Here is a 20,110-nt window from a genome sequence, read left to right as displayed (position 1 = left end):
TGAGTTCAATACTATGAACAATGTTCCCTCTAAACCATGTGTGCGCACAGCAATCCGAAATGTTCTTTGCAGTGGACCCAACAGGTATGCAACATCCCAGAGATGCATAAATGCTCAGCCCACCACCTGATGCAATAAATAAACCACAAAAACAATTGAAAGAACATTGGCTGTATTTAAACTGTTATCTGGAGTAGAGAAATAAAGACACCACCACCAATAAATAAATGTTTTCTCATGGATTAAACCCAGCTATCAACCTTTTAACCATATCTCTGAGTCACTTCTCTCTCTTACATTCAGTGCCTTCCCTGGTAACTAATCTCACAATGACCATCGTTAGTCTGAAATACTGATATAGAATCTCGATAGTTCAGACGGAAGTTATTCACTCATCAAGTTAGCACCGACCCATGTCCACACGCCTATCCACCCCTCCTTATCCCCGTAACTCCATAACCTAACCTGCACATCCCTGGACACTAAGGGTCATTTTAACATGGCCAATCCACCTCACGTACCCACCTTTGAACTGTGGAACGAAACCGGAGCACCCGGAGGAAATCCATGCACACACGGAGAGAACGTGCAAACTTCACACAGACAATCACCCAAGGCCGGAATCAAACCCGGGTCCTTGCGTTGTGAGGCAACAGTGCTAACCACTGCACCTCCGTGATATCTCACAATTCCTCTGAACTTCCTCATTTTAAATTCATAATCCTTCACCATGCGGGACAATTGAGCTACAGAAACTCCTCACACCGTTTCATGAATTGAAGACTTCAATTCTCTCAGCACAAAGATGGGTAACTTTCTTAGCTGTTTTAATCCCAGGGGACATAATTCCCTTTGTTGCTCTTCTCTCGATATTATCAAGTTAACAAAACACCACACACTATTCCAGATGGGGTCGATTGCATTATACAACAACACTATCAGTAAATCTTAGAATTAACAGCACAGAAACAGGCTTTGAACGAACGATCCAATAATGCCACTCCCTTCTTTTTCCTCACAGTGCTGCACTCTTTTGTATTTCAAATATTTAATAATTTCCTTTTGAAAGTTATTAAATCTGCTTTCACCGTTCTTTCTGGCACAGCACTCACTGCAGGAAAAACTGTTTTCTATATCTCCCTTTTAGTTCTTTCATAGTTTATCAGGAACTGAAATGTAGGGAGTTCACGCACTCACCTCTCCCCTCGATCTGTGACACTGCAGTGAGATATGCACACATCTGGACTTTATAACCTAATGTTCAAAGTTTCAGTTTCAATTCCTCCAAAAGACCGTTACGTAGTCGATAACATCCTTGAGGGACGGTCAAAGGGTGGAGATGCAAAGCAAGTTCCGCACCCTTCACATGTTTTAACAAGTTTAATAAATTTTACAGAAACCCCCCACTTCCTGCCAGCAATCTGTCAGATGGGGGAGATATGCCAGTACTCTCTGTCCTTCACTTTGTCAGCATTCTTTTTTCTTCCCATTGACTGAAATGTTTTTTTATTTGTATTTGACCAATTAAATAATCAGAAATTGGGATTAAAGAGCCAATGATGGCAACACTGATCCCTGATCCTTTGGCCAGACATTGTCCACAACAGACTGGTATAGTTGTAATAAACAGCTCCAACATAATGGGCGCGATTCTCCGGCCTCATAGCAATCTCGCTCAAACGAAACGAGGCTGCTGAATAGCGGGAAGCCAAAATCTAGACCGGGGCCAGGCGCCAAACAGATTACGATGCAACCGACCCGCTCCCGTAGGTGAAATCTGGATCTTGCCGTAGCAAGGGCAGAAGCCAATTATCACCACTTAAGCCCTATTTACCGACATTTTAAAACAGCCACCCCATATCCAACAGCCTCCCATCTTTGAGCGGCCTCCCCAGAAAGTGGTCACGCCGGCGCCGATTAGCACTCCTTTTGTAAAATGGGAACCTGGCAGAATGGCTTCTGTGGGGAGCCAAGGAGGTGAGCAGCCATCTTTGCCCACAGGCTTGGTGGGGCATGGTGGACCCTGGGCTGGTGGTGGGGGACACTTGGCTGGGGGTGGGCCACGATGGGAGGTTGGGGAGGGAAGCGCTCTGGGGGCAACCAGGAGGTAACTGCTTGCGGCACCACCACGCCAACCCCTGGATCATGTGTACACGTTCAGGCAGCAAACCTTGTCTCTGCCCGTCTGCCCCACCGACCACCCATAACCCATGCCAACTGCTGAGGCCTCTGGCCGTACAGCTGAAGGCAATTGCTTATAGGGAATTGGCAATTCTAGTTAAGTGACCACTTCACACATCCCAAGTGGATTCCCATGGGTAGGGGGGGCCATGTACCATGTGGGAGTCATTGCCCAGTATCCTGAACACTGTGGGAGGCAACACCTCACACACAGCAGCCAACACCCTAACACCCAGGGGATGGGACGCAGCTCCAAGGACATGTCCACGGGCGGAGGGTGTGTGAGTGCAACGAGCAAGGGGTCAGCGCCTGGTCTGGGTGATGTTGTGAGCGGCTGTCCGGAGTACCTGTATGTTCATAGAAGAATTTTATTTACTTAGCACTTAGTAACTTACACACGGGTCCGGCTTGCTAAGTGAAGTAAAGTAAACTTTCTAAAGAAAATTATAATGACCACTCTTTCACGTTATCAATTTGAACTTAACATTATGTTCAAGTCAAAAGAGAATAACTACTTTTACAGAAAGGTAAAAAGATATTTTCTTGTTCGGACCAGTTGCAGACTTTCACGTCTCTCTTGACAATCAGTTTTCTTTAACTTTTGGTCTCCTGCTCGCTTCTCTGGGCTGCTCGGTCTGTCGATGTTGCTTGTCCCATCACCGAGGAAGATTCTGATTATCTGCTCATTTTCCCCAGTTTCTATGGCAATTTAGGGCCCCTTAACCTGTGCACCTGACACCCTTCAGACTGCCTGCTTGACCGTTTGAAAGCTAAGTTTTATCGGTTTAGAAGCGTGGCGCTACTTTAACAGCGACAGTGCAGCTTCATGCTCACCAGCTCTCCATTCCTGACTGGAACTTTCTCGCTTTGCTTAACATGTAATTAATTTGTCTGTGTCTTATACAGCACCCTTTTGGATTTATGTCCTTTTTAATGGGTTTTCTCAGATTCAACCCGGGTCATCTTTGGGTTAAGCTACTGTCACGTTAGGGTTATCCCCTCTTGTCTCTAACTTTATCTGCTTTGGCCATCTTCTAAAAGGTTTTAACTTCAAAAATGATATACGTTATAGTGTAACTTTGTCACCTTCTCGTTTTCTTAATTTGTAAATCAGTTGTTTCACTTTATTACCAGTGTCAGCAACTTTTCACACTTAACAGTTGTTCCTTATCTTATACTTTAGATTCTGGCTGCTTTTCTTAATTGTTCAAAAATAATTCATTGCTTAAAGATTAGTGAAATACTGTTCCCTTTCATATAACTTTAAGAGTTTAAGTCAAACAAATGACTTTTCTAACTTTTTTCTTTTCCTATCTGTTTTCTTCCCTGTCTGTGAAGTTGTCTGCTTTCAAAACAGGCTGCTGCTGTTAACCCCTTGTGGGACTTCTCCCTTTCATTTAAAAAGCCTCAGGCATTCTCAGTGTTACTTTAATGTTTCAAATGTCATCTTCTTCCGAGTTTTCACAACATAGCCCTAGTGGTGTTGGAATGAAAATCGCTTATTGTCACAAGTAGGCTTCAATGAAGTTACTGTGAAAAGCCCCTAGTCGCCACATTCCGGCGCCTGTCCGGGGAGGCTGGTACGAGAATCGGACCGTGCTGCTGGCCTGCTTGATCTGCTTTATAAGCCAGCGATTTAGCCCAGTGTGCTTAACCAGCCCTTTACAAATAAACCGTCAAAAGTGACCTGATTGGTATTCCGGGCTGAATTTTACAGTCTCGCCATGGAGGGAAGTTGGATTGGAAAATGCGGCGAACCATTGGAAAATCCAGATTGTCCGGTTGCCCGGCTGTGTGTTTCTTGGAGGCGCGCCGTTCGCTGACGGCGGGATTCTCTACTCCAGCCGCTTGCCAATGAGATTTTCCAATGAAGCCAACCCCATGCTTGCCTGGAAACCCGTGTATGGGTGGGCGCTGCCGGCGGCAAAAGAAGATCCCAACGTCCGGAGAATTCCAGCCGCCATTGACTTCAGCGGGAGCGTAAACTCCCACCAGTGGAAAGTTCCGACAATTATTTGCAAGTGGTGACTCACTGTGATTTACAGTTTAGCTGCCTTTGAAGTCTAGCTTGCCTCACAACACCTGTCCTGAATAATGATTGCACCAAGTTTGTAAGATGTTGCACTCATTGCACAGCCAACTTCATACTCGTCCCTATTCTAACGGGAATGTAAAACTAGGAAATGCAAAAACTGTATCAAATAAAGTTTAATAGCAACTACCAACAGGTTATGCAACATTCGTTTTGATGCATAAATGCTCAGTCAACCAACGCCCACCACATGGTGCAATAAATAGACCATACACAAAAGCAATTGAAGGAACATTGGCTGCAAGTCTGTGTTCACAATTATGAGCTGGAAGGGAAAAATAAAAACACTGGGATGGATTCTCCGTCGGCGGGATCCTCCGTTTTGCCGGCAGCGCGCTCACTCCCGTGGATTTCCCGACGGCATTGGAGTGCCCACAGTGGAAAACCCCATTGGCCAGCTGCCGGAACGGTGGTTCCCGCTGCAGGCGGGGGGGCAGATCACCCCAGGGAACAGGTGCAGCGGGATGGAGAATCCCACCTACCATCATCAATAACTAAATGTTTTCTCAGGGATTAAACCAAACTACCAACATTTCAGCCACATCTTTCAGTCACTTCTCTCTCTTCTATTCAGTGCCTTCTCTGGTAACAAATCTCACAATGACCATCGTTAGTCTGAAAAATTGATATCATAGAATCTCTACAGTTCAGAAGGAGGCCATTCAGCCCATCAAGTCAGCACCGACCCATGTCCACTCGCCCATCCACCCCCTCCTTATCCACATAACTCCATAACCTAACTTGTACATCCCTGGACACTAAGGGCAATTTAGCATGGCCAATCCACCTAATCTGCACATCTTTGGACTGTGGGAGGAAACCGGAGCACCCGGAGGAAGCACACGCAGACATGGAGAGAACGTGCAGACTCCGCACAGACAGTGACCCAGTGGGGAATCGAACCTGGGACCCTGGAGCTGTGAAGCAACAGTGCTAACCACTGCTCCACCGTGATACCTGTTATCTGCATATCTTCCTCTGAACTTTCTTATTTTAAATTTATGATCCTTCACCATGCGGAACAATTGACCTACGGAAACTCCTCAAACCATTTCATGAACTTGAGGACTTAAGTTCTCTCAGCACAAAGATGGGTAACTTTCTTAGCTGTTTAAATTCCAGGGGACATAATTACTTTTGTTGCTCTTTTCTCGTTATTGTCAAATTAACAAAACACCACACACTATTCCAGATGGGGTTGACTGCATTATACAACAACACTATCAGTAAATCTTAGAATTAACAGCACAGAAACAGGCTTTGAGCAAACTATCCAATTGATACCACTCCTTTCCTTTTCCTCACAGGCCTGCATCCTTTTTCAATTCAAATATTTAATAATTTCTTTTTTAAAGTTATTGAATCTGCTTTCACTGTTCCTTCTGGCAGTGCACTCGCTGCAGGAAGAAATATTTTCTACAAGTCCCTTCCAGTTCTTTTACAATTTATCAGGAACAGAACTTTAGGGAGTTCACGCACTCATCTTGCCCCTCAGCTAGTAACTCTGCAGTGAGATGTGCACACAGCTGGTCTTTATAATGTAATTTTCAAAGTTTCAGTTTCAATTCCCTCAAAACAGCGTTACGTTGTCGAAAGCATCCTTGAATCGAAACAATTGAGGGACAATCAAATGGAGGTGCTGCTAATCAAGTACCACACCCTTAACATTTTTAACAGTTTAATAAATTTTAAGGAAACCCTATCACGACCCCTCACTTTTTGCCAGCGATCCGTCAGAAGAGGGAGACATGCCTATTTGTGACAATATTCAATATAAATATTCTCTGTCCTTCACGTTTTCAACATTCTTATTAGTTTCTTTCAACATTCATCGAACCTAACAATTTTTTTTAATTTTTTTTTTAAATTTAGATTACCCAATTATTTTTTCCAATTAAGGGGCAATTTAGCGTGGCCAATCCACCTACTCTGCACATCTTTGGGTTGTGGGGGCGAAACCCACGCAGACACGGGGAGAATGTGCAAACTCCACACGGGTAGTGACCCAGAGCCGGGATCGAACCTGGGACCTCAGCGCTGTGAGGCGGTTGTGCTAACCACTAGGCCACCGTGCTGCCCTTCTAACAATTTATTTTAAGATTTTAAACACCTCGATCAGTTCACTGATCAAACTCTAAGTGGAGCTTACAAGATTGAAGTAGATTTTTGTTAGTTAACTGTGTCAATGGATGGGCAGCACGGTGGCCTAGTGGTTAGCACAACCGCCTCACGGCGCTGAGGTCCCAGGTTCGATCCTGGCTCTGGGTCACTGTCCGTGTGGAGTTTGCACATTCTCCCCGTGTCTGCAAGGGTTTCGCCCCCACAACCCAAAAATGTGCAGAGTAGGTGGATTGGCCATGCTAAATTGCCCCTTAATTGGAAAAAATAATTGGGTAATCTAAATTTATTTTAAAAAACTGTGTCAATGGATATCAAAGAAAGTCAGGTTAATGGAGAGAAGGTAGAAATCTGCCTCATCTAATTGGTCGCTGGAAAACCTTGAGCGGCTGAAAAGTCTACACTTGGCCCCATCTCATCAAAATGATGACACTCACTCAGTCCTGCTCTGTGTCAGCCAGGCAATGCTTTTGTGGGCCTTGAACCCCCAATTTCCTTCCTCAGACACAAGAAAATTCCCACCGTACTAAAATAAAACTTGTGCCTGTACTTAATGGACCTGTGGAAAAGTGGAGGTGTGATTTAGTGAGGATGTGGATTCATTTGGGCTGCGGGATATTGTAGCTGCAGACTATAGGATGTTGAGCTGTGGGATTCAAGGGACTGTGCAGGTGTGAATGGATGGAGGATTCCATGGTTGAGGGATGGTTGACCATCAACTTTGTGGACTGTACAATCAGGGGAGGTTATACCTTTGCAAACATTTTGATGTCATCCAATGTGGCTACGTCTGCAGCCTCGATATTCCAGTCCCATTTTCAGCCGCCATTTTAAGTCAGCATGTTTATAATAATAATGATCTTTATTGTCACAAGTAGGCTGGCATTAACACTGCAATGAAGTTACTGTGAAAAGCCCCTAGTCGCCACATTCCGGCGCCTGTTCGGGTACACAGAGGGAGAGTTCAGAATTTTCAAATTACCTAACAGCTCAACATTTGTGACTTGTGGGAGGAAACCGGAGCACCCGGAGGAAACCTACGCAGACACTGGGAGAATGTACAGACTCCGCACAGTCATGACCCAAGCCGAGAATCGAACCTGGGACCCTGGAGCGATGAAGCAACTGTGCTAACTATTTTGCTACCGTGCCACCCAACTGTTCGCAGCTTCCTGGCTCCGTCTATTGATCCTCTGTTTCCCAGCTTGCCCTACTTCCTGTCAAGTTGGCTAAATCTCAAGTTGGACATCTGCCCCATCCCCACTCAACAGGCTGACAAACCCCAGCTTGGTCACCGAGTGAAGGATCCATCGGAACTTTCCTCTCAGTGAGACAATTACAGTCCTAATTTGCGGACATTCTCCTCAGTACTGTGCGCACTTGCGTACATTCTCGGCAACACTGTGACAAGGTGAAAACAAAGCATTAGGGTCATCGCTGAGCGATTAACCTCCATTAGTTTCCACCAAGCAGAGAGAGTGAAAGTGCACCCTCACCCCACACCCCACATTTGCTCACGGGATGTTGGCATCACTGACCAGGGCAGCATCTATTGCCCATCCTTTCGTTGCCCTTGAGAAGGTGGTGGTGAGCTGCCTTCATAAGCCACTGCAGCCCATGTGGTGTAGGTACACCCAAGGTGCTGTTCGGAAGGAAATACCAGGACGTTGACCCTGTGACAGTGAATGAACAATGATTCATTTTCAAGTCAAGATGGTGAGTGACTTGGAGGAGAAGTTGTAGCTGCTGCCCTTGACCTTCTATGTGGTAGATGTTGTAGGTTCGGAAGGTGCTGTTGAAGAAACCTTGTTGAGTTGCAGCAGTGCATCTTACAGATGGTACACACGGCGACCACTGCGCGTCGGTGATGGAGGGAGTGATGGATGAGGTGAGAACCAAGCGGGCTGCTTTGTCCTGGATGCTGTCCAACTTCCAGAGTGTTGCTGGAGCCACACTCATCCAGGCAAGACCTTTTACATTAAGAAGAAGAATTTTTTCACAGATTGGACAAGCACAATTCTTTTAGTATCCATTTCATTCCATTACTATTGGTTTACTACAGAAAAGGACAGTCAATAATTTTATTTGTTTTGTAGAAAACATTAAGTACAACAATTAATAGTTTTCACATCACAAAGTGAATGATACAAAGTGATTGCTTTGACAAATTGTCCTTCAAAGAAGGTTAGATTTACCTTTACCTCTGATTTTTCTGCAAAGCCTTTAGTGACATCAACTGTCTTTTTTCTCCCCAAAATACCCTGTTCCTCTACTGACGGCAGTGACTCACACTGAGACTCTGCTCCATCTGTATTGGTATAACCATTTCTCATGTGTGAATCTCTATAATGAGGTATGAGCTCAGAGCCTTTGATCCAGGAGCTGAGGGGCACTGAGAATGGGATATGGTGGCATCAGTGACCAATATTCTCATTTGTGCCCCTTGGCGCGTAGGTTTCATTGCCAGGAGCTGAGTCTGCAAAACAATTACTCCTATGAGTGTTGTCAGGCTCTGTGATTGTGGAGCTTCACATTTAACTCAATCCCATTATCCCCTGTTGTTCACACAAGGCCAACCTCAATAGCAAGAACATGGTAGAACCTTCCCTCCCTAGCCCAAGACAGAGTATAATTGTAGAAAACCCCAGCCCATCCCACCACCCCACACCTCTGTTTTCGCTGACCACTATTTAATTCAGTACTCTTCAGGGTAGTCCCAGGGGTCCCCACAAGCTTTTGGGTGAAGGACTTCAACAACTTTTATTCTGGTAGGATTTGAGACACAATCTTCCTCCAGCCCACTTGGTACCATCCCACAATTGGGAGGACACCAGGCAGTGTCGTAGCCATGACTACGCCATGTCTTCTGATATGGGTGTCCTTGACGATCAATCTTTTTGACTTTTCCCACATTTACCCTTAACTTAAGCACAGCCTTCTGACTGTCATGCAGATTCAGTGGATACCTGCTGGCTTTCCTAATGTCTCTACTGACATAGACTCCAGGGCCCAGCATGCCATCCTTGGATCGTTGGAAACCATTTTTGCGAATGGAATCGACATCACTGGCACGGGTTCCATGGTACATCACATAGATCTTGTCATCTCGTGGTGCTGTACAACTTTGAAGTTGTATTGGAACAAAACCAGGTCCATCCTCTTCAGCCCAAATATTTCTGTAATCAGCCATGGTAACCCGGACAACTTGTCAACTTGACCTTGAACAAAAGAAAGAAAATTTAAAGCAGAAAATAAATTTTTAATTCAGTTGCAAATCTTCAGCAATTTCACATTGTTAGGGCCTCTCATAACCCTTATACTTGAAAATGCACTGACATAGAACGTGGATTTGACCCCACAATTGTGCTGAATTAAGCAATGCCTTTAGTGGCATCACGGTAGCATGGTGGTTAGCAACAATGCTTCACAGCTCCAGGGTCCCAGGTTCGATTCCCAGCTGGGTCACTGTCTGTGTGGAGTCTGCACGTCCTCCCCATGTGTGCGTGGGTTTCCTCCGGGTGCTCTGGTTTCCTCCCACAGTCCAAAGATGTGCAGGTTAGGTGGATTGGCCATGCTAAATTGCCCGTAGTGTAAGGTTAATGGGGGGATTGTTGGGTTACGGGTATACAGGTTACGTGGGTTAAGTGGGGTGATCATTGCTCGGCACAACATCGAGGGCCGAAGGGCCTGTTCTGTGCTGTACTGTTCTATGTGTAACTGTCTTTTTTCTCCCCAAAATACCACAATTGTGCTGAATTAAGAAACTTAATTACACCGGTGGGACGCTACTCTTATTTTTGATAATCTCAAACAACATGGATGAAACCGTAAAACCATAAGACATAGGAGCAGAATTAGGCCATTCGGCCCATCGAGTCTGCTCCGCCATTCAATCATGGCTGATATTTTCTCATCCCCATTCTCCTTCCTTCTCCCCATAACCCCTGATCTGCAATCTCTGCTCTCAATCACTTGCTGAAAAGCCCATCCTGCCATGAATATAGAGTAAAGACAGGATTTGGTTTAATGGTGATGCCCCAGTAGTAGAATATCCTACCTGGCACCCGCCGCTATAGCTCACATATAAAGAACGGTTATGCAGGGGATTAGGGTGAGGGCTGCCAGCACCCTTAGATTAAACACAATTGGAGGGAAATAAAGGAAATAATCTTAAGCATTATGAAGCTGTTCGAGGCATCGTGATACATTCTTGACCATCAGCAGCAATATTTATCACTCAACCAACATCACAGAAACAGGTTACCAGGTCGTTGTCACGTTGCTGGAGTTTGCTACACGCAAATTGGCAGCCACATTTTGTATATTTTAACAGTGACTACATTTCAAAAGTACTTAATTAACTGGAAAGTGCTTTGACAGGTCCAGCTGTTGTGAAAGGTCGACATAAATGAATATATTTAATTTAATTATGACTAGCGATTTCAGTCTTTCCTTTGTAGAAGAATATGTTTAAATTGTCTTTGTAATAATGAGGTGAAATTTCTCAGAATACACAATTTTGAAGCTCGACATTCCAATTGTTAAGTCAATAATTATAAGTGAAAAGTAGGTATTTTCCATTCAAATTCTTCCTTGTCCCTTGGTAAAATTCACTAAAAACACTCAAGATTTCACGCAACAATCTAAATGTAGTTTCACCAACCTGTTGTACGTCAATTTCCAACCTCCTGACACTCACCAGAAAACAGCAGGAAGAAAGCATTGCTCAGGTTGAGAGGACATTCCTTTGGACTAACAGAGAAAATGCTTACCTTTTTTTACAGGCTGCACAAAGCTTGAAAACAACCCTCAAAGAATGAAATTAACCATGATCATTTGGGGTGGGGAGGAGCAGCTAAAAATGGATTAGAAAGTGACAAATGAACCGTCAACGGTGACGTGATTGGTATTCGGGGCTGAATTTTATAGCCCCATCATGGATTGGAAAATGCGGCGAGCCATTGAAAAATCCAGATTCCCCGGTCGCCCAGCCGTGTGTTTCTCGGAGGTCCACCGTTCAGTAACGGCGGGATTCTCTCTTCCCACTGCTTGTCAATGAGATTTCCCATTGAAGCCGCGCCACATCACCTGGAAACCCGTGTATGGGTGGGCACTGCCGGCGGGAACAGAGAATTCCAACGTCTGGAGATTTCCGACCTCCATTGACTTCAGCGGTCGGGTAAAATCCCACCGGTGGAAAATTCCGACTGTGGTGAATGTAACTCCGTAATTCACACTGTATTGTATATACATGAGAACATGCATTTGTAAGCGCAGTTGCGTTGCCCGACAACTAGGGGGAGTAGCGCTGGGAATGCTTAGGCGTTTGTACAGGGGTCCACCCTTGGCTCCGCCCACGACTCCTCCCCCTGGACGGCTGTATAAATACCAATGCTCAGAGCCAGTCGTTCAGTTCATCGAGAGTTCAACGCGGAACAGGCTGGCTCTGTTGTAAGTCGATTAAAACCACTGTTCATATCTTAAAGCACGTGTCTAGTGAATTGATGGTTCCATCACCGACCTTATTTGAAAGTGGTGACTCACTGTGATTTACAGTTTAGCTGCCTTTGAAGTCGAGCTTGCCTCACACCACCTGTCCTTAATAATGATTGCACCAAGTATGTAAGATGTTGCACACATTGCACAGCCAACTTCACACTCGTTCCTATTCTAGCGGAATGTAAAATTAGGAAACGCAAAAACTATATCAAGTAAAGTTTAATGTAAACTGCCATAATATTAATAATAAGAATCTTTATTATTGTCACAAGTAGGCTTACATTAACACTGCAATGAAGTTACTGTGAAAATCCCCTAGTCATGTTTGGGTGCACAGAGGGAGAATTCAGAATGTCCAATTCACCTAATAAGCATGTCTTTTGGGACTTGTGGGAGGAAACCGGAGCATCCGGAGGAAACCCACGCAGACACGGGGAGAACGTGCAGACTCCGCACAGAGAGTGACCCAGCGGGGAATTGAAGCATAACACAACATAACTTCAAAATGTACGAGTATAAAGTATAACCTCAACAATATTTTGAATAGGAAACTGAGTTGAATACTATGAACAATGTTCCCTCTAAACCATGCGTGTGCACAGCAATCAGAAATGTCCTTTGCAGTGGAACTAACAGGTTATACAACATTCATTAAGATGCATAAATGCTCAGTCAACTAACGCCCACCACCTGATACAATAAATAGACAATACACAAAAACAATTGAAGGAACATTGGCTGTATTTGAACTGTGATCTGGAGGACACCACCCCCGATAAATACATTTTTTCTCAGGGATTGAACCCAACTGCCAACCTTATAACCATATCTCTCAGTCACTTCTCTCGCTTAAATTCAGTGCCTTCCCTGGTAACATATTTCACAATGTCTCCCATCGTCAGGCTGAAAAACTGACATCATAGAATCCCTACAGTTACGAAGGAGGCCATTCAGCCCATCAATTCACCACCGACACATGTCCACTCGCCCATCCACCCCCTCCTTATCCACATAACTCCATAACCTAACTTGTACATCCCTGGACACTAAGGGGCAATTTAGCATGGCCAATCCACCTCACCTGCACACCTTTGGACTGTGGGAGGAAACCGGAGCACCCAGAGGAAACCCATGCAGAGACGGTGAGAGCGTGAAGACTCCGCACAGACAGTGACCCAGGACCCGAATTGAACCCAGGTCCCTGGAGCTGTGAGGCAGCAGTGCTCACCACTGCGCCACTGTGATATCTCATATCTACCTTTGAACTTTCTTATTTTAAATTTATGATCCTTCACCATGCGGAACAATTGATCTACGGAAACTCCTCAAACCGTTTCATGAACTTGAGGACTTCAATTCTCTCAGCACAAAGATGGTTAAATTTCTTAGCTGTTTAAATCCCAGGGGACATTATTATTTTTGTTGCTCTTCCCTCCTTATTACCAAGTTAACAAAACACCACCAACGATTCCAGATGGGGTCGATTGCATTATACAACAACACTATCAGTAAGTCTTAGAATTAACAGCACAGAAACAGATTTTGAACGAACGATCCAATCGATGCCACTCCCTTCTTTTTCCTCACAGGCCTGGATTCTTTTTCAATTCAAATATTTAATCGTTTCTTTTTCAAAGTTATTGAATCTGCTTTCACCGTTCCTTCTGGCAGTGCACTCGCTGCAGGAAGAAATATTTTCTACAAGTCCCTTCCAGTTCTTTTACAACATATCAGGAATTGGAATGCAAGGAGTTCACGCACTCACCTCACTGCTCGGTTAGTACCTCTGCAGTGAGATGTGCACACAGCTGGTCTTTATAATGTAATTTTCAAAGTTTCAGTTTCAATTCCCCGCAAAACAGCGTTACATTGTCGAAAGCATCCTTGAATCAAAACAATTCAGGGATGATCAAAATGGAGGTGCTGCTAATCAAGTACCACACCCTTAACATTTTTTAACAGTTTAATAAATTTTACGGAAACCCTATCACGACCCCTCACTTCCTGCCAGCAATCCGTCAGAAGAGGGAGACATGCCTATTTGTGACAATATTCAATATAAATATTCTATGTCCTTCACGTTTTCAACATTCTTTTTTTTCCCGCTGACCGAAAATGTTTCTTTTATTGTATTTGACCAAATTAATTGCAGTCCTTAAATGAGCAGAAATTGGGATTAAAGAGCCAATGATGGCAACACTTATGTTTTGGCTAGACATTGTCCATAACAGACTGGTAAAGTTGTAATGAAGAGCTACAACATAATATGTAACCCATGAGTGGAGCTGACGGTCGGTCAGTCAACTCAGCACTTGTATTTGTATCGCAACTTCTAGACCTTTGCTGCCAATGACATACGTTTAAAAGTGTAATGATTGATCTACAATAGCGAACACTGGAGACAATTTGTGCCCAGCACGATCTCACAAACAGTTGTGGAAATAAGTGGGAATGAAATTGGTCTCGGTGCAAGGAGGGGCTATGACAAATCTTCAGCTAGTTTTATGTTTTTACCATTTTTCTTGCTCAGTTTGATCAATGTAAATTAGAATAAGATGCCAGACAATAGTGGCTGCCGATTTGCAATCATTGGGCTTGATTCTTCGGTCCCCCGGCCGCGTGTTTCCCGGCTGTGCGGCGTTCACTGGCGGCGGGATTCTCTATTCCCGTCGCTTGTCGATGCGATTTCCCATCGAAGCTACCCCACGCCGCTGGGAATGCTGCGGGTGGGAGTGCACTGCCAGCGGGAACAGTGAATCCCAACGGCCGGAGAATTCCAGTCATTGTTTTTGCGTTGCCGCTCAAGATCAGTTTCAACTGCTCTCTGTGTTTAGTCTTGGTTGAGGCACAAAGGTTGGTCAGATCATCAGGAAATCTCAAGGCGAGAGCAAACTGCTGCAGACACTGGAAATCTAAAATAAACGTAGGAAATGCTGGAAAAACTGAGATGCAGCACCTGTGGAGAGAGCAACAGAGTAAATGTTTCATGTTGATGGCATTCCATCAGAATGACCATATCTAACCTAACAATTTCTTTTAAGATTTTAAAGACCTCGATCAGATCATTGATCAAACTCCAAGTGGAGTTATCAAGACTGAAGTAGATTTTCGTTAGGTAAGTGTGTCAATGGGTATGGAAGAAAGTCAGGTTAATGGAGAAAAGGTAAAAATCTGCCTCATCTAATTGGACGCTGGAAAATCTTGAGCGGCAGAAAAGTCTGCACTTGGCCCTATCTCATCAAAATGATGACACTCACTCAGGCCTGCTTTGACAAAGAGTCATCGGACGCGAAAGGTTAGCTCTTTTCTCTCCCTACAGATGCTGCCAGACTTGCTGAGATTTTCCAACATTTTCCCTTTCATTTCAGGCCTGCTCTGTGTCAGCCAGGAGACTCGTGTGTGGGCCTTGAACCCCCAACTTCCTTCCTCAGACGCAAGAAAATTGCCGCCGTACTTGTGCCTGTACTTAATGGACCTGTGGAAAAGTGGAGGTGTGATTTAGTGAGGATGTGGATTCATTTGGGCTGCGGGATATTGTAGCTGCAGACTATAGGATGTTGAGCTGTGGGATTCAAGGGACTGTGCGGGTGTGAATGGATGGAGGATGCCATGGTTGAGGGATGGGTTGACCATCAGCTTTGTAGACTGTACAATCAGGGGGGGTTACACCTTTGCAAACATTTAGAAGTCATCTATTGTGGCTACGTCTGCAGCCTCGATATTCCAGCCCCATTTTCAGCCTCCATTTTAAGTCAGCACGTTTATAATAATAATGATCTTTATTGTCACAAGTAGGCTGGCATTAACACTGCAATGAAGTTACTGTGAAAAGCCCCTAGTCGCCACATTTAGGCGCCTGTTCGGGTACACAGAGGGAGCGTTCAGAATGTTCAAATTACCTAACAGTACAACTTTTGGGACTTGTGGGAGGAAACCGGAGCACCCAGAGGAAACCTACGCAGACACAGGGAGAATGTACAGACTCCGCACAATCATGACCCAAACCAGGAATCGAACCCGGGTCCCTGGAGCTATGAAGCAACAATGCTAACCATTGTACTACCGTGCTGCCCAATTGTTTGCAGCTTCCTGTCTCCGTCTATTGATCCTCTGTTTCCCAGCTTGCCTTACTTCCTGTCAAGTTGGCTAAATCTCAAGTTGGACATCTGCCCCATCCCCACTCAACAAGTTGACAAACCCCAGCTTGGTCACCGAGTGAAGGGTCCATCGGAGCTTTCCTCTCAGTGAGACAATTACAATCCTAATTTGCGGACATTCTCCTCAGTACTGTGCGTACTTGCCTACATTCTCAGCAACACTGTAACAAGGTGAAAACAAAGCATTAGGGTCATCGCTTAGCGATTAACCTCCATTAATTTCCAACAAGCAGAGGGAGTAAAAGTGCACCGTCACCCCACACCACACATTTGCTCACGGGATGTTGGCATCACTGACCAGGGCAGCATTTATTGCCCATCCCTTCATTGCCCTTGAGAAGGTGGTGGTGAGTTGCCTTCATAAGCCACTGCAGTCCATGTGGTGTAGGTACACCCAAGGTGCTGTTCGGAAGGGAATTCCAGGACGTTGACCTCGTGACAGTGAATGAACAATGATTCATTTTCAAGTCAGGATGGTGAGTGACTTGGAGGCGACGTTGTAGCTGCTGCCCTTGTCCTTCTATGTGGTAAATGTTGTAGGTTCGGAAGGTGCTTTTGAAGAAACCTTGTTGAGTTGCAGCAGTGCATCTTACAGATGGTACACACGGCAACCACTGTGCGTCAGTGATGGAGGGAGTGAATGTTAAAGGTAATGGAAGAGGTGTGAACTAAGCGGGCTGCTTTGTCCTGGATGCTGTCCAACATCTAGAGTGTTGTTGGAGCCACACTCATCCAGGGAAGACCTTTTATGTTAAACAGAATATTTTATTTTACAGATTGGACAAGCACAATTCTTTTAGTGTCCATTTCATTCCATTACTATTGGTTTACTACAGAAAAGGACAGTCAATAATTTTATTTGGTTTGTATAAAAGTACAAATCAATGGTTTTTCACATCACAAAGTGAATGATACAAAGTGATTGCTTTGACAAATTGTCCTTCAAAGAAGGTTAGATTTACCTTCACCTCTGAGTTTTCTGCAATGCCTTTAGTGACATCAGCCGACTTTTTTCTCCCCAAAATACCCTGTTCCTCTACTGACGGCAGTGACTCACACTGAGACTCTGCTTCATCTGTGTTGGTATAACCATTTCTCATGTGTGAATCTATACAATGAGGTATGAGCTTAGAGACTCTGATCCGGGAGCTGAGGGGCACTGAGAATGGGATATGATGGCGTCAGTGACCAATATTCTCATTTGTGCCCCTTGGCGCGTAGGTTTCATTGCCAGGAGCTGAGTCTGCAAAACAATTACTCCAATGGGTGTTGTCAGGCTCTGTGATTGTGGAGCTTCACATTTAACTCAATCCCATTATCCCCTGTTGTTCACACAAGGCCAACCTCAATAGCAAGAACATGGTAGAACCTTCCCTCCCTAGCCCAAGACAGAGTATAATTGTAGAAATCCCCTGCCCATCCCACCACCCCACACCTCTGTTTTCGCTGACCACTATTTAATTCAGTACTCATCAGGGTAGGCCCCGGGGTCCCCCCAACGTTTTGGGCGAAGGACTTCAACAAATTTTATTCTGGTAGGATCTGAGACACAATCTTCCTCCAGCCCACTTGGTACCATCCCACAATTGAGAGGACACCAGGCAGTGTCGTAGCCATGACTACGCCATGTCTTCTAATATGGGTGTCCTTGATAATTTATCTTTATTCCACCGTGGGAGGAGGCAGGGGTGCCCCCTGTCCCCCTGGCTTTTTGCGCTAGCTATAGAGCCTCTTGCCATGGCTCTCAGGGAGTCAAGGAGGTGGAGGGGTTTGGTGCGAGGTGGGGAGGAGCACCGAGTGTCGCTGTATGCGGATGACTTGCTGTTGTATGTAGCAGACCCGGTGGGGGGAATGCCGGAGGTGATGGAGATTCTTGCTGAGTTCGGGAGTTTCTCGGGATATAAATTGAACCTGGGCAAGAGTGAGCTGTTTGTCGTGCACCCGGGAGATCAGGAGGAGGGGATTGGTAGGCTCCCGCTAAAGAGGGCAGTGAGGAGTTTTAGGTACCTGGGGGTTCAGGTGGCTAGGAGCTGGGGGACTCTGCACAAGCTCAATTTTACTAGGTTGGTGGAGCAGATGGAGGAGGAATTTAAAAGGTGGGACATGCTGCCGTTGTCGTTGGCGCGTAGAGTACAGTCCGTTAAAATGACGGTGCTCCCGAGGTTTTTGTTTTTGTTTCAGTGCCTCCCCATTTTTGTTCCGAGGGCCTTTTTAGGAGGGTGAACAGCAGCATTCTGGGATTTGTTTGGGCGCACGGGACTCCGAGGGTCAGGAGGGTCTTTTTGGAGCGGGGCAGGGATAGAGGGGGGCTGGCGCTGCCCAACCTCTCTGGGTACAATTGGGCGGCTAATGTCTCTATGGTACGCAAGTGGGTAATGGAGGGGGAGGGAGCAGCGTGGAAAAGGATGGAGATGGCTTCCTGCGGAGGCACGAGCCTGAAGGCACTGGTAACGGCTCCGTTGCCGCTCCCTCCAACGAGGTACACCACGAGCCCGGTGGTGGCAGCCACCCTAAAAATTTGCGGGCAATGGAGGCGACACAGGGGGGAAGTGGGGGGCTCGGTGGAAGATCCGCGCTGCGGGGGAACCACCGGTTTGTCCCAGGGAACATGGATGGTGGGTTCCTGGGGTGGCACAGGGCGGGCATTAGGAAGTTGGGAGACCGGTTTATTGACGGGAGGTTCGCGAGCCTTGGTGAACTGGAGGAGAGGTTTGAGCTCCCCCCGGGGAATATGTTCAGGTACCTTCAGGTCAAGGCGTTTGCTAGACGACAGGTGGAGGGGTTCCCTTTGCTGCCCCCGCGGAGGGTAAGGGATAGGGTGCTTTCGGGGGTGTGGGTCGGGGATGGGTAGGTGTCTGACATCTACCAGGTAATGCAGGAGGTGGGGGAGGCATCGGTAGAGGAGCTGAAGGCTAAGTGGGAGGTGGAGCTGGGGGAGCAGATTGAGGAGGGGACATGGGCGGACGCCCTGGAGAGGGTGAACTCCTCCTCTGCATGTGCGAGGCTTAGTCTCATCCAGTTCAAGGTGCTACACCGGGCCCACATGTCCGGATCTAGGATGAGTAGGTTCTTTGGGGGCGAAGACCAGTGCATCAGGTATTCGGGGAGTCCAGCGAACCATGCCCATATGTTCTGGGCATGTCCGGCACTGGAGGAGTTCTGGAAGGGGGTGGCGGGGACGGTGTCGAGGGTGGTGGGATCCAGGGCCAAGCCAGGCTGGGGACTCGCGATATTTGGGGTTGGGGTGGAGCCGGGAGTGCAGGAGGCGAAAGAAGCCGATGTCTTGGCCTTTGCGTCCCTAGTAGCCCGGCGGAGGATCTTGCTGCAGTGGAAAGATGCGAGACCTCCGAGTGTGGAGACTTGGATTAATGACATGGCGGGATTCATTAAGTTGGAGAGGGTTATGTTCGCCCTGAGGGGGTCGGTACAAGTGTTCTTTAGGAGGTGGCAGCTTTTCCTCGACTTTCTGGCTCAACGACAAGGTACTAGGTCAGCAGCAGCAACCCGGGGGGGAGGGTGGGAAAAGGGGATGGGGGGTTTAGGGGGATAGTGTTTAAGTTAATTTGCTTATTGTTAATTTATTCTGTTGTTTATTGGAGTTGGGGGGGTGTGGGGGGTTTGTTATATGCGTTGTTACGGATGCCGGGGGTGTTTATTATTATTATTGTTATTATTGTTTTGTTGATATATATTTTTCAAAATATTCCAATAAAAATTATTTTAAGAAAAAGATAATTTATCTTTATGGCTTTTCCCACATTCACTCTTAACTTAAGCACAGCCTTCTGACTGTCCCGCAGACCCAGTGGATATCTGCTGGCTTCCCTAATGTCTCTACTGACATAGACTCCAGGGCCCAGCATGCCACCTTTGGATTGTTGGAAACTAATTTTGCGAATGGAATCGACATCACTGGCACGGGTTCCATGGTACATCACATAGATCTTGTCATCTCGTGGTGCTGTACAACTTTGAAGTTTTGTTGGAACAAAACCAGGTCCATCCTCTTCAGCCCAAATATCTCTGTAATCAGCCATGGTAATCCGGTCAACTTGTCAACTTA

At 45.9% G+C, this 20,110-nt stretch overlaps 1 protein-coding gene across 1 annotated transcript in view; it reads right to left on the bottom strand.

Annotated features, from left to right (window-relative positions):
• The window catches only part of gig2e (grass carp reovirus (GCRV)-induced gene 2e), a 33,487-nt gene extending 13,377 nt beyond the window's left edge, over nt 1-20,110 (bottom strand). The window contains 4 exon segments of the mRNA XM_038778806.1: nt 9,090-9,599; nt 17,010-17,155; nt 17,548-17,707; nt 19,797-20,110. Coding sequence (XP_038634734.1) covers nt 9,090-9,599; nt 17,010-17,155; nt 17,548-17,707; nt 19,797-20,084 — 1,104 coding nt within the window. The 5' untranslated portion in view covers nt 20,085-20,110.

The sequence above is a fragment of the Scyliorhinus canicula genome, chromosome 19, assembly GCF_902713615.1.
Source record: "Scyliorhinus canicula chromosome 19, sScyCan1.1, whole genome shotgun sequence".
NCBI lineage: Eukaryota > Metazoa > Chordata > Chondrichthyes > Carcharhiniformes > Scyliorhinidae > Scyliorhinus > Scyliorhinus canicula.
Note: the sequence above shows the minus strand (reverse complement) of the source record. Positions and strands in the feature narration are given on the sequence as shown.